The sequence below is a fragment of the Pseudonaja textilis genome, chromosome 10 (genome assembly GCF_049901715.1).
Source record: "Pseudonaja textilis isolate UNSWEBS1 chromosome 10, rPseTex1.2, whole genome shotgun sequence".
Lineage (NCBI taxonomy): Eukaryota > Metazoa > Chordata > Lepidosauria > Squamata > Elapidae > Pseudonaja > Pseudonaja textilis.
The window spans coordinates 8,766,926-8,781,373 of record NC_141999.1 but is presented as its reverse complement, the minus strand read 5'-3'; the positions used below and the strand labels follow the sequence as shown (position 1 = coordinate 8,781,373).

General features: G+C 42.4%; 1 protein-coding gene across 1 annotated transcript; it reads left to right on the top strand.

Moving 5' to 3' along the window:
- Positions 1–8,038: 8,038 nt before the first annotated feature.
- Positions 8,039–12,603, top strand: CNR2 (cannabinoid receptor 2). The gene is made up of 2 exons (XM_087939622.1): positions 8,039–8,140; positions 11,442–12,603. Exon 2 carries the CDS (start codon positions 11,509–11,511, stop codon positions 12,517–12,519), a length of 1,011 nt encoding a protein of 336 aa, XP_087795748.1. The 5' UTR covers positions 8,039–8,140; positions 11,442–11,508; the 3' UTR covers positions 12,520–12,603.
- The last annotated feature ends 1,845 nt before the right edge of the window (positions 12,604–14,448 follow it).

Sequence of the window (14,448 nt, the reverse complement as noted above, 5' to 3'; positions counted from 1 at the left end):
TGAACAGGTTATGTCAAATACAAATTCACCATTATTACCTGTATCAAATATTGAGTTTTAGTTTTCAAGGTCTGCTTTGAACAGCCAACAGAAAGATAACCAAATCAAGAAAAAAAACCCTCAAAAATAATAAACCTACCCTACAAATGTATATAATATTAAAAGTAAACCTACAAATACATATATACAAAATTATACAAAAAGAAAATGTCCAAAACATGCCCATCAAATTCACACCAATAACATATAACCAATGAACCCGTTGTAATCACCTTCCAAAAACCAGAAAGGAGGAGCAGAATTCCAAATTATGGGAGCAGTGATCAAAAATGCCAAGGTCCCCTCTGATGGCATTCTGATGCAGATGGAGCCTGAAGAAAGTTTACTCTGTTTACGTTGATCAGACAAGGAAATGACTGAGGCAGAAGGTAGTCCAGAGTCCTGAAGGTGGCAACTACCATCATGAATTATGTCCAAAAGCCAATCAGTGCAGTTCCTGACAATGAGGTCACCCAAGTATATTGAGATATATTCATCACTGCCTAGGTTGTTGGAATATGGGCAGGTGCTTTCCAAGGACAGGACTCTGCAGACTACATTATAATCAAGTGGGAGGTGACTGAGACCTGAATGTCTGAATGCAGTCTCCTGACCCAGGAGTGGCCAGATCTAGTCTACAAGACGCAGTTGCACAAAACCTTTCCTAGACAGAGCTGCCACTTGTTGCTCAAGCAGGAGCATGAACCATCTCTCAAACAAAGCAATACAATTCCATTCAGAATCAGATAAGGAATTACTCTGGAAACTCTTAGCTCCCAAACCCAATTTTGAGTTTCAGTTGGAGATTCCAGACTCAGATCCAATATTTCTACAGTATTGCATTATCTGTCTGACCCAAGGAGTATCAGAAATACCACACAAGTACAGAAAGCTCAATTCTGCACATGCCTATTCACAGAATCAGAACCATGAGATGACCACAAAAACCATATAATCCAACCCCTTACAATATAAGCAATCAATTATTAAACCAATGAGATGTTGGCCTCTTAAAACTTTCAGAAGGGAGAACTCACAACCTCCATGAGTAACGTTTTCCACTGTTTACAGATCACATCTTCAGAAAACGTTTCCTTATATTTAAACAAATTTACTGCATTCATCAGGATTCTTACCACTACTAAACCAAAGCGTATACAGACTTGCAGTCTTCCATCAGCGGCAACGGAGGGATTGAGCCAAGCAAATCCCAGTGCATTGTTTCTGTTCTCTGTTAGCTTCATCGCTATTAAAAACACCCAGAGAGCAAATCTTTTCACAACCATGACTGTTCCATTGCCCAAAACAAGTTTCTATCTGAATGGCAAGTTTTGCACAGCACAATCCAGAAGCACTTTTGGCACAGCTATGTCAAAGAGGAGCCAATCTTGAAATTAATTCCTGTTGACAGCTAACCAAAAAAATCTTTATAAAACATTCCTGAGGGACACCCTTACAACAAAGTTAAATTCTTAGGACGCATTTTAGGTATTTAAAACAGTGTAAGGCCATCACTGCCTTCTTCAGACCAGTGCCCAGATAAACTAGTCCACAACTGCCACTAGCCATAACTAGCCAAAACGAAGTCTATTCTTCTACAAGACATCTGGAGGGCAATTTATACTGGTTAGTTATCACTCAACATACTCAAAAAAGTCTTCTCACTGGCCAAGAAAGGAACCGTTGTAAGAAAGACAGTCCTCACACACAGAAACCCAACCCCCTGAATTGATTTGCACAACTCTGCACTGCAAACAATCCAGTGTAAATATTGCACATCCATTTCATCAGACCAGGCAGCTTTGGCTCCTTGTTAACCCCTCTATCCCATCTAGTAAAACCATTCATTCCCAACAAGGAAAGAGTTTGTCATCAGGATTCCTTTCCTCAGATCCCATTTGTCATCCTGACACGTCCACACAAGGCAACCCACACACGGAATTTCCGAGCACCGCACAACGGGCGAGGCAGTGGGGGAGATTTCCAAAACCACATCCTCGAGAGAAGGAAACCAAACAAAGCCTTTACCAACTTGCCTTCCCCGCCGTCCCCAAAAAGTGAATCTCACTCCTTTCAACTCGCCGAATAAGCAACTTGCCAAACTACCCGAGATGTGGGATTTTGAATCCCCAGGTGGGGAGGGGGCGTCTATTAAACTACTAGGGGGAGGACTGTTGGGGGGGTCACAGAAAAGTCTTCCGATGGAAGGAGAGGTTCGATCAGCAAAAAGCACCCGCAAACCACGCAAGTATTTTCAGAGTTCGTCTGGTTTTTGTTAAAGGCTGCCCTGGAAGGCTTACCCCCGCCCACCCCCACTCCAAATGAACTATTCAGCAAAGTCATCGCTAAGTTCGGCCCGCGCTTCTCTTGAGCCCCCCTCAACCAGGCACAATCCAGCCTCTCCCCCCCCTTATAAAGGCCGGCCTTGAGGTTAATACGAGTGGGTGGAAACTTCTGAAGGGTGCCAAGTTGGGGAAAGGGAGCTTTAACTCTCCTCTCCCTCCCCCCGCACAACGTATTATGAAGGGAAGTTGTATCTCCATAAATAGAAAGGCAGGGCCGACCCCTGCCAGTGGGGAGCACTTTTCTTATCTTCCCCCATTGAAACACTGGGGGGGGGGGGAAAGCACCCATCTTGGGCTTTTATATGGGGCACCACAACATGGCGGCACACCCCTTTCCCCCCCCCCCCACGCCCAGCTGGTCTTCTCCCCCGTGCCCCTTCTCCCGTGCCCCTTCCGTGCTACTAAGGACAGTTCCGGCCCTTGCTCGACCCCACCTTCAGCTGCAGCCGAACCCGCTCCGCTCCTCCGGCTCCTGCTGCGCTCGAGCTCCACAACCCCAAAACTCTCGCACAAAATGGCCGACAATTCCCGACTTTGAGCCCGAAGAGAAAGGGAGGGGCAACACATACAATACCGCCCCTCCTTCTTTCCCAGGGTAGCCAATGAAAGGGCGGAGCCTACGAACGGGCAGCCAATAGGAATCGGGTCCGCCTGTTGCTAGGGGCGGAAAGGAAGGCGGGTCAAAGAAAGGAAAGGAAAATAAAGGAGGAGTCATTGTTGTTGTTTCAACTTCTCAAGAAGGAGCCTGTCGGGAAAGGGGCCTGTTGGAGGGGGGCGGTGATATATTATTAGAACAAACCACGATGATGGAATGGTAAGGGTCAAACCATGGTTTGTTTAAATGTGGTGTATTGAATAAACCACCTTTGGCTGAACTACATTTTAGGCTTTTTTATAAGCATTTTTATAAAGGTGATATTAGCATTTTAGCATGGTACCCATACCTCCTTTTGAGAGGTTTAGGAAACCCCACCATTCTACATAACAGATGTGAGTTCTGCCAAAGGTGGCTTATTCAGTAATTACATTTAAACAAGCCATGGTTTGATCCTTACCATTTCACCGAAGCCATTTTCTTGAATGTGCAAAAGGCAAAAGCAATGAAAAAACAGGGCTGTATTCTAAAGACCTTAAACAAAGTTGCAAGTATGAAGAAAGAAAGAAACCCTGGTGGGAAAGGAGAAAATGCAACATAGTTTAAGTCTGTGTCTTAACAAAATAAATTTTTTATTGCATATTAATATTTTTTATTATTTGATTTGTTGCTTTTTAACTAGCCATATACATATAATATATGCAATATTTATTTCTGTATCCTATAAAAAGACTTGACCCACCTTAACACTCAGTCTATGCTTTGCCTGAAGTACTTATAGTTCCTATCCTGCACTGAATAAATACATTGTCAGAAGATTGGCTCAGTATATCTGGTTCTTTTATACTCTATAGCACCCAGTTATCAGTTTTTTAAGAAAATGCTACAAACTGACATGTTTTACTTTGCTCCACTTATCCCCAAAACTAGATAAGACAGCTTCTCTCCAATTTTATATATATATATATATATATATATATGGATCTTTGGTTGTTCGGGTTTTCTCCCGCGTAAGATTCAAGTATCTAGGATTTGATGAAGTCTCATTCATCATCTTCAGGCTTTGTCTTGGCCAGAAGATCAGAACGTGATGAGTCTCATTCATCATCTTCAGGCTTTGTCTCGGCTCTTGAGAAGAGAGCCGAAGACAAATGATGAATGAGACTTCATCAAACGCTTGCCTAGATACTTCGAATCTTACACGGAGAAAAACCCAACAACCAAAGATCCACATACAAATACCCATAGAACCTCAGAAAATATATATATATATATATATAATTGCTTGCTATAGAAGAAAGTTGTTGACACCATTAAGAAACACCAGTTCAGATGCTATTTGCTCTGACCTATTCCAACCATTTCAGAGGTTTTCAAACATTTATCTAGGGTAGTTATTTAAGGATAAGCTGAATTACAAAATTCAGAGGTTCTCTGGAAAACTTGGCTGGTCAGTTCCTCTCTGTCACTGGGTTGCTGTTGTTAGGGAGGAAAAAGGAACAAGGGGGAACACTGCATATGCCACCTTGCCCTCCTGAATGGAGAGGCAAGATAAAAAACTAATACCGTAGAGAAATAAATAGAATTAATAAGTAGAAGTTTTATTTCAAAACAGGGTAAAATGAAACTGAAGAAATTATTGAAGTCAGGAGTGCTTTGGCCCAAACTAGGCAGGGCTGGATCTTATCCAAAGCTAGGAGCCCAAGGCAAATGGGATTAAGGATATAATAAACACTTTTTAAATGATATATGTAAAAGCAAATTGAGTATAATTGTCTTGCCAGCAATGGTTTGCAAAAGGAATTTCAGAAGCGTAACTTTTTCTTGGGCTTTCCGCTCCCTTCTGTAGTCTGTTGAAACTGGATTCATGCCTGTTTCATCTCAGCTCTCTTTTGAGGGTTAATGCAGATAGTTGTGGCTACTAGCCAAGTTGTAAGGAACACTAAACAGGCAAAACCAGCCAAATTTATCATGGCTGTGTTTAAAGCATCTAGATTATTGGATATATGTAGCCATTATGCCACATTTCTCCTTTAAGGACTAGTGAGTTGACACTTGGATGTCAAAAAATGAAGTGAGTCAAGAGTTCCTATTTATGGGGAAACTGATAATGACAGATAACAGAGTTGGAAGGGACCTTTGAGGTTTCCTAGTCCAACCCCCTACTTAAGAGGAGACCTTATATTATACCATTCAGGACACATGGCAGTCCAAACTCTTATTGAAACCTCCAGTGATGGAGCGCCCACAACTTCTGAAGGCAAGCCATTCCACTGATTAATTGTTCTAGCTGTCAGGAAATTTCTCCTTAATTCCCTTGTTGGATCTCTCCTTGTTGGATCGAGTCTCCTCCATCCATTACTTCTTTTCTTGTTCTCGGGTACTTTGGAGAGCTGGTCACAAATGAAAAGATCACTTGTTCCAAATTTGCAGCATTAATTGGAAACTGATGAAATATCCATTCTTAGTTCACACAGAGACTACCTACTTGTTTATTTATTTGCAGGACTTACACAGTTGCCTATCTCAAACAAAAACTCTAGGACCATGTTGGCGAATCTATGGCATGCATGTCGGAAGTGGCACGCAGAGCCATTTCTGCCGGCATGTGAGAGGTCGCCCAAAAGAGCCCCACTGTGTATGTGTGTGCAGGCCGCCGCCCGACAACTGATTGTTGGGTATCTGGTGCGCATGCACAAGGGTGGGGGTGCACGGGAGGCACACACGTGCACAGAGACATGCAGCGTGCGGAGGGGTCTCACATGCATGCACAGAAACACATGACACATGAAGGGGATCGCGTGCGCATGTGCAGAGATGCACGGCAATGCAGCGGGTTGCACATGCATGCGTAGGGAGCATGGGAGGGCCACCACGCATTGCCTTCTAGGTGCTGGCATGCAAGCACATGCCAGTGAGCGCATGCGCAATTATCAGCACCGGAGCCAAAAAAGGTTAGCCACCAGTGCTCTAGGAGGTAGATGACAACAAGCCATAAAGCATAGCTAAAAATGAAAGTACCATCTTCTCAGGCCCCAGACCAAGTATCCTTGCAGCTCAACCCCCATCCTAGGTTAATGCATGGGGGAAGAGCAAGGTCTTTACAGCCTACCAGAAGGCTAAAAGGGTAAGAGGAGGGGTGGGATACAAAATTTTTAACAACCAGTTCTGTGGGCATGGCTTAGGTGGTGGGTGTGGCTTGGTGGTCATGTGACTGGGTGGACATGGCTCGGTGGTCATGTTATTGGCTGGGCGTGGCCAACTCAATATCACTCACATCAAGGAACGCATCTCCTCGCCTGGCCTCTCATGACTGTGAGGATGCTGCAACAGTCATAAGTGTGAAAAATGGTCATAAGTCACTTTTTTCAGTGCCATTGTAACTTTGAATGGACACTCCACACAAGCAAAGTACCAGCAAAGGAGGTGGAAAAAACTCCAGAGAAGTTCCTGAGACAGGAAGTCTAGTCCTGCCAGGAATGTAATAAGGGTTAACGGAGAGGTAGTTTCTATAAGCAACACCAGAATGTTTCCTTCCTGCCTTCCTTACAGGATTAGACCAGTAATTTCTTCTAACAACTGGTTCTCCGAACTGCTTAGAATGTTAACAACCAGTTCTAGCGAATAGGTGTGAACTGGTAGAATCCCACCCCTGGATAAGAGTCCGTCTATCTCTGGTGGGAGGCTGTTCCAAAGGACTGAGGGGGACCATAAAGAAGGCAGCCTCCAAGGTCCCAACAGATGGCAACATTTAAGGGAGAGCACCCACCCTAATAATCTAGTAATAGGATAGACAGATATACTCCGGGAGAATCAGTTCTGCAGATAGCCTGGCTTTGTGCCACATGGAGCTTCAAAGGTCATAACCAGCACCTTGACTTGCACCCAGAAAACCACTGGAAGCCAGAGCAGCTCTGGTGTTACTTGGCTGAATTGCAGGGCATCCAAAATTGTGTGTGCTGCTGCTGTTGCATTCTCAGCCAGTTGTAGCTTCTGGATGGTCTTCAAGGGCAGCCCCATGTAGAGCACACTGACATCATCCAAAAAGGAGATGACTAAGGCATGGACAATTGGGAACAAGAAAAATGCCTTTTTCTTACCAGTAGAAGAGGGAAATAAGGAACTAACAAATTGTGCAAGTATGTTGTAAACCTTAAGTCTCTGAATGTTGCACAAGCCTAAAAAATTCCATCTCACAAATTTCATCTGTTGATACCTGACTTTGGTGGTTGGAAAGCTTTCAAGGACACTCCTGATTAGATATTGTACAAGGAGAATTACAGTTAGTTTATGATAACCAGGAATCTTAAGGAGTTAACCTTTTCAGATTAAGAAACATTACTAAGCTCATGAAAACTTAGGCTTTTTAATAAAATTTGCCAGCCCCAAAAACTGTTACCAAGCTTCTCCCAGCTTCTTGATAATGTGGTTTTATTGCAGATATTAGAATAGATATATATTAAGAATGAAGAAAGCCAGCTGCTATCAACAGTAAGACTCAAGCAATACATACGCATAGCTGATGGAAGCTTCAAAATGCCTGCTCTCACCCATCCATTGTAGCATTGAGAACCACTTATTTTTAACCTGGAGAAGGAATTGGCATTTGTGTACTGTTGTGGTAACAATAACACAAGGCCTTTGCTTCTGACCTGGCCCATTTTAGCCCTCACACCAACAATCCATTTTCCAGATGTTAAGCCAACATCTCCAGCTACCTTTGTTGAACAACCTTCTGAGAACCTTCTATTATCTCTGGTCACTTCCTTCTGCTTGCCTTCTTGTGGATGCCACCGCCTGCCACAAAGTCTGTCTAGCCCTGGAGGATGTGCAACCCAATCACAAACCAGATCCTACCCTTGGAAACGTCCAATGGCAACCACACTGGAGATATCTCTTGCATTGTCCTATCACTCCATCGTTTTGCCCTCCCACTCATAATGACTCTTCTTTTGCTTCTGTGCTTCACTTCTTCCACCTGACCCTACTTTGAGGTTTCAGTTCTGCAAATACTACCGGTAATTCTTTCTACTACCTCACAGCTCTCTAGCTGGTTGGACTTTAACAAAGCTTTCCCACCACTTTCTCAGCACAGGTGAGGACCCTGCAGAAAGCCCTCAAACACCCCCCCACAAAAAAAACCCATTGGAAACTTGCACAGGTAGGTCCTAAGCATAATTATTATTTTTTTACACTTAGAAACATCCAATCCTGGGTCAGTCTTCTAGAGTTAAATGTAAGAAGGAAAAAGTATTTTGGATCCTACAATACAAACTGTGTACATTGGGGAAAAAATGAGAATGCAGATAAAAAAAATCATGAAAATCACAAGTAATGACTATGTGTAGCAACTGCCGGTGCTTATAGGAAGCTGCAACATTCTGCATTGCATCAGCTTTCAAAATGTTTCTAGTTAACTTGGCTTTTCTACACAAGAAATTTGCTGTTTCTAGCAGGAGAAATGCAACTCTCTGCCTCATTTCAGGGATCTTGGCAAATCAATGACCTGTTTTGAACTTCTTGCTCAGGTATGGGCTAAGATGATATGGATAAGTCCCTCCAGAAGGGCATCCAAAAAGAAGGTAAGATTGTCTGAGTGGGAACTAAACTAGTTTTCTAAAGTGGTAGTATCAGGAGAAGTGACATATCACAAAAAGTGATATGACCATACCAAGGCATACTGGATGGAATGTTGCATCCAGTTTTGGTCACTATATTATAAAAAAACAAGTTGAAACTCTGGAAAGAGGGCAGAAAAGAGAAACAAAGAGAAATGGGGGCCGAAGGCTAAAACATATGAAGAACGTTTGCAGGAATGAGGTTTATGTATAGAAGAACTAGAAGGGACATAATAGCAGTCTTCCAGTATTTGAAGGACTCCTATAAAGAAGAGGTGGTGAACTTATTTTCCAAAGCACAGACAAAAAACAATAGATGGAAATTGAACAAAGAGAAAAGCAACCTAGAACTAAGAAGAAACTTCCTGACAGCAAGAACAATCAACCAGTGGAACAACTCGCCTTTAGAAGTTGTGGGAGCTCCAACATTGGAGGCTTTTAAGAAGGGACAGGACAACCATTTGTCAAAAATGGTTTAGGGTCAGTCTTCTGCCTGAGCAGGGTGTTGGAACAGAAGACTTAACAAGTCCTTTCAACTCGTTTATTCTATTAACTGCAAACTGGAGTAAGTCAGGAAGAAGATGCCACCATAAGATTAGTTCTATTTATATACTAAGAAATATGGTTGAAATAAAGTTCTCCAGTCCAGCAAAGAAGCATGTAATATTATAATTAGGACATGGTCAGAAAACAGTTGGAAAAACATTGTTCCAGCCACTACTCTTCAGAAATGTTGGGGTTTGGGGCTCTGTTCTAAGGACCTTGCTTGAGGCTTCCCTGCAGGCACTCCTGTTGATATCCTATCTTTATTTTTTATCTTAATGCATAATATCATAGAGTGGAAGAAGCTACTGAATTCAACCACCTGAATTCCACCGTTATATGGCTCTTATTGTTAGAAATATCCTAATATTCAACCAGAATATTCTAAATGATGAATTCTGAGATGATTAAAAAACAGGTTGCGGTGCAGGAAACATGCGAACTCAAACCTTTAAAATGCTTGGTTGGGGGTGCATACTGGGATTCTGCTAAGTTGACCCCTTCTAAATATGAGAATACTGCATGGCAAGCTGCCACTGAAGATACCAAGACATTGTTGACATTCTTTTTTCCCTTGGAATGAAGATTATTCCTTTTCTAGCTGGTACTGATGCCCACTGCTTTCTGCTATCCTCATTGCCCTTTCATTCTTTGGAGGAAAATGTGTAATGTTGGAATGCCATAAACAATGTCCTCCTTTGGGAGATGCATCCACCTTCTATTCTTTCAGCATGTAGAAAATGTGTGGAAAGGCTTCTCCTTTGACACTTCATTGTTAGGAGATTTAAGTGCAGGTTAATCTGAATACCTTCTTTTCTTGGCAGAGACTGTTTTTATTTATAAAACGTTTGCCACAATGAGTGCTTCCCAGAAGAGAAACATAGAATGTAAATCAATTCCTTGGAAAAAGAAACCTGGTTGTAATTTTGCTGTGAATGGAGAATTGGGTCTGGAGCTGTTCATTTCCACAGTAGCCCATAGTTATACACTGTGGCTTTCTAGCCTAAGCAAGACAATCTATCAGAGATTAAATAGATCGAATGAAGTACGATGATCAAGGTTTTCTGCTCCTGGTATTCTTTGTGGACAGCTACACCAATTTGGGAAAAAACCTTTAAGAGGAAGAGTGATCTCTTGTTATTTGTCTGAGGCTCCAACTTGTATAATTAGGAGTACGGGCAAATTTATAAGGGTTTTAATCCAACCTATCCATGTGGAAAAACAGTAGATGATTTGCCTATTATTTGTTTACTAACCAGCATCTGGAAATCATAGCTCTGCTTTTTCTGAACTTGAACTTTTGAGAGGGACATATTATCTCAGCTTGGGAAGTCAAGGGCTGCCAACGAACAAGTAAATGTAGAAGTACAAACCAATATTCCATGCATTTGACATTAGGAACTGTTTTTCACCTGGCCTGAAAAAAAAGGGGGGCATCTGGGGTTTTTTTTGAAGGACACAGGCAACTATGTGGAAAGTATGAAAAGGAGAATTGTACACTGTTCAGATCAAGAGTTGAAATAAACCTACCAATTATTTTATCTTACTTAAATTCTTTGATAAATACCCTCAAAGAAGACTTAGAGGATGTTTTGGTTAGTGTTTATGCTTGGGAAAACAGGAAGTTAAAAAGAGCCAACTTCCTCAGTCAGAAAACTCATTGAGAATTATCTCTATGGTCAACCCTGCAAAAATGTTTAAAGCCTATGTTGACAGTGCTTGATTTCGTCAGAGTAATCTTGATGACTTTGGGAACTGTAGAAATAGGGTGAGAGGCCACAGGTTCCCTATTCATGGCACAAAACATACATTCATCAATCAATACACATATACACACCATGTGCCAATTTGATGTGGCGGTTGTCTCCAGGACTAGGAAATTTTGACTTCTGGTCCTCCCTTAGGCATGCAAGCTGGATGGGTGACTTGGAACCAGCCCCTTTCAGTCTAGCTGGGTTGTTGATGGGGGAAAAACACCTCATCTTCCTACAAGAGATTATCTGATCCCGTTTTGAAACTCAGATCAAATTTTCTCCATAAGAGCATGTTTGTGGGGTAATAATATAATATAAGGTGGAGCATGGAATAATCATTGTTTTTTCAAATCCAGCAACTTTAAGTTTTGCTGACGTCAACTCCCATAATTCCCCAACTTGCACGCTGGCTAGGGAATTCTGAGAGTTGAAGTCCATACATCTTAAAATTGCCAAGTTTAAAAAACACTGGGATAAATCAAGGCTGTGCAGAAAATGTTACATTTGCTACGATCCATTTAATTTTCCTTGCTGTCATCTTTTGCAGTTACAAAACTTGTCAAGGAAGAAAACCCTTTCCCGAAAAAGACCTTTGCAATCTCAAGTTTACCAGGATGGAAGAATGCAACCCGACCGAAATATTTACTAACCTTCAATGCAATTCCACCATGCTATACCTGAAATGCTTCATGGTCCTCAACCAATCAGAAAAACCCTTTATTGCTGTTCTGTGTTTCAGCATTGGTGGGCTTTGCATCATAGAGAACTTCTTGGTACTGTTCCTCATCTTTTCTTCTTCAAAGCTTCGGAAGAAACCTTCTTACATCCTTCTTAGCAGCTTGGCCTTAGCAGACACACTGGCAACTGTTACGTTTGTGAGCAGCTTTCTTAGCTTCCATGTTTTTAACAGGACAGGTGCTTCCAAGGAAATATACTTGCTAAAGCTTACTGGAGTCAACACCTCCTTCACAGCTTCCCTTGGCAGTCTGTTCCTGATGGCATTTGACAGGTACATATGTATCCTCCGGCCCAGCCACTACAAGCAGTTAGTCACCAGAAGAAGAGCTGTGGTGGCTCTGTTAGTGCTGTGGGCTACTGCCCTTTTCCTATCCTCCTTGCCTCTTCTGGGATGGAACTGTTGTAGTACCCAGTCTACCTGCTCCCAGCTGTTCCCTTTTGTTGCTAACAGCTATCTCTCAAGCTGGATCATCTTGGTGATGGTCCTCCTGGCTTCCATCATCTATGCATACATGCACGTCCTTTGGAAGGCTCACCAACACACCGCGAACATGAAGAAGCACCACCTGGAAGAAAGCCAACAAAACCCAAAGAGGAGAATTGACATCAAGCTGGCCAAGACGCTATCGATCGTCCTGATGGTCCTGGTGATATGTTGGCTACCAGGCTTGCTACTCATGGCCTACAGCCTCTTTTCTATAATGGACAACTCTATCAGGGTAGCATTTGCCTTTTGCATCACCCTCTGTCTGGTGAACTCAATGGTGAACCCAGCTATCTATGCCCTACGAAGCAAGGAGCTAAGCTCTTCCCTGAGGAGAATCTGCTCTTGTTTGGGGAAGGTGTTGGGCAATTCAGAGAGCAACCAGGAAGCAGAAAGCTCTTAAAAATACATCCTAGTTGGAAATTAACCCACATGCTCCTATGCATCAACATGGGAATGTTCCTCCATTTGGAAGCAACTCATAGCAATGTCATCTCCTTGAACTATAATTCCCAGCATTCTTCGCTATTGACTTTGGGAATTCCAGATCAGCGATATCCAGAAGGGTTCACAGTCCTTGTTCTCTGATGTCTGAAGGGATACCCTTCCTTCTGCTGAAGGATATGAGACTTGTATGCTCACACTTTATGAGGGCTAGGATTCCTTTGGGGAGAGGGGTTTAAGGAGGGAACAAAGGGAGACATTAGCAGCTCCAAAGTTTAAGGTACCTATTTTGCCTTTCAGCTGCCTGCTCTTGAAACCACGCCAAATGCAAAAAGCAAAAAGCTTGCACCCCCACCCCTCCGTCACAGTGGGGCTCTCTGGGGTTGTTTAAGGGATTTTGGCTCACACTTCTTGCACTTCCATTCCTCAGGCAAAAGTTATGCTCTGAAATCAAACATTCCCCAATGTTACAACTAGTGAAAAAAACTCCAGGGGACATCACTCGGTTGTCAAAACAACATCTATTAGAATGACTTAGTACCTAGGAAAAAATGGATTCACATCCAGTTCCTTGAGTGGCAGTTTAAAAAAAAACAACCTTGAGAACTATCAGCAGGAATTAAGCATTAAGCAAGTGCATCGCTGTTAAGTGAACCAATGGTTCACTATAGGCTTGGTTTTGCTAAAAGCTGGGAATAAATGCTGGTTTTCAGCAAAACCACTGTCCAATGTGGTCATGTGTGTTTTGTGATAAATGGGGCCCAGTTTCTGGGTGCCCAAAGTGTGCTCACATAATATTCTTGTATCAGAAGTGGTATAAAATATCTTAAAGAAAAATAAATATAGCATAACAATGTTAGGATAAATAAGAAACAGGAATACATTTATTTGATTGACAACCAAAAGAAACTCTTTGTACTCAGCCAAAGAATCTATTAAAATACAGTATATAGTCAGTAAATATTTTTAATCAAGGCAACTGCACTATTATCGAAGGCCAGGCATGCTTATTCAGCAGTGGAAGCAAGGCAATGAAAGCCAGCTGGAGTGGCAGGGACCGTGGAGTGCAGGTGGGACAGGTGGGGGAAAGGATAGGCAGGTAGAAGGAATTGAAATGCCCCTGAATTTTAACCGCTTGGCTGCAAGGCAGTCCAGCTGCTGTAATTTGGGGACCAGTTTTAAGCCCCTTCATTCAGCATCACCGTAACTTCAAATGGTCACTGAACAAACAGTAAGTCAATATAATGGTATGTATGGGCGGCCTTGGGGAATGAGGGAAAGACCTGCTGCCTAAGGAACAGTCAGACAAGAGGGAGCTGAGCCCACAGTTGCACAGAGGGCAGATGAAAAGTTTCAGGACAAACCCTCCCTAAGTCATTGGGCTGCAAAGGTGACAGCGAGACATTCGTATCCTCTGTACGAATTTAACAGATTCTGCTACTATGTCTTTACGAGGGAAGTAGAATTAGTCCATCTCGTCATATTTCCTGCCCCTGGTTTACTTGACAGGGCTGGCAGTAGTCAAGCTAGTCTAAAAGTACAAACTTCCAGCTTTCCCTTTTAACCTGACTCCAGGTTAAAATCATTGTAACTTTGGATAATCACTCAAGTGTTGGTTAAACGGGACTACCCGTATAGCTTGGCATGGATGTGTACATCAACTAATTGTGGTTTATTTAATAAATCATGGTTAAATTCACTATGGTTTCAACCGCTCTGTAATGCCCCACCCCTTTGTGTGTGTGTGTTATGTGTGTTACAAATGATCTTCATGACAGAAACCAAAATTAATTTAACCTAATTCCTAATTCCATTAAAATACATTTACTTAACCCAACACACCTCACAGGGTTATTTATTTGATTTACATAAGCATGGGATATCTTAA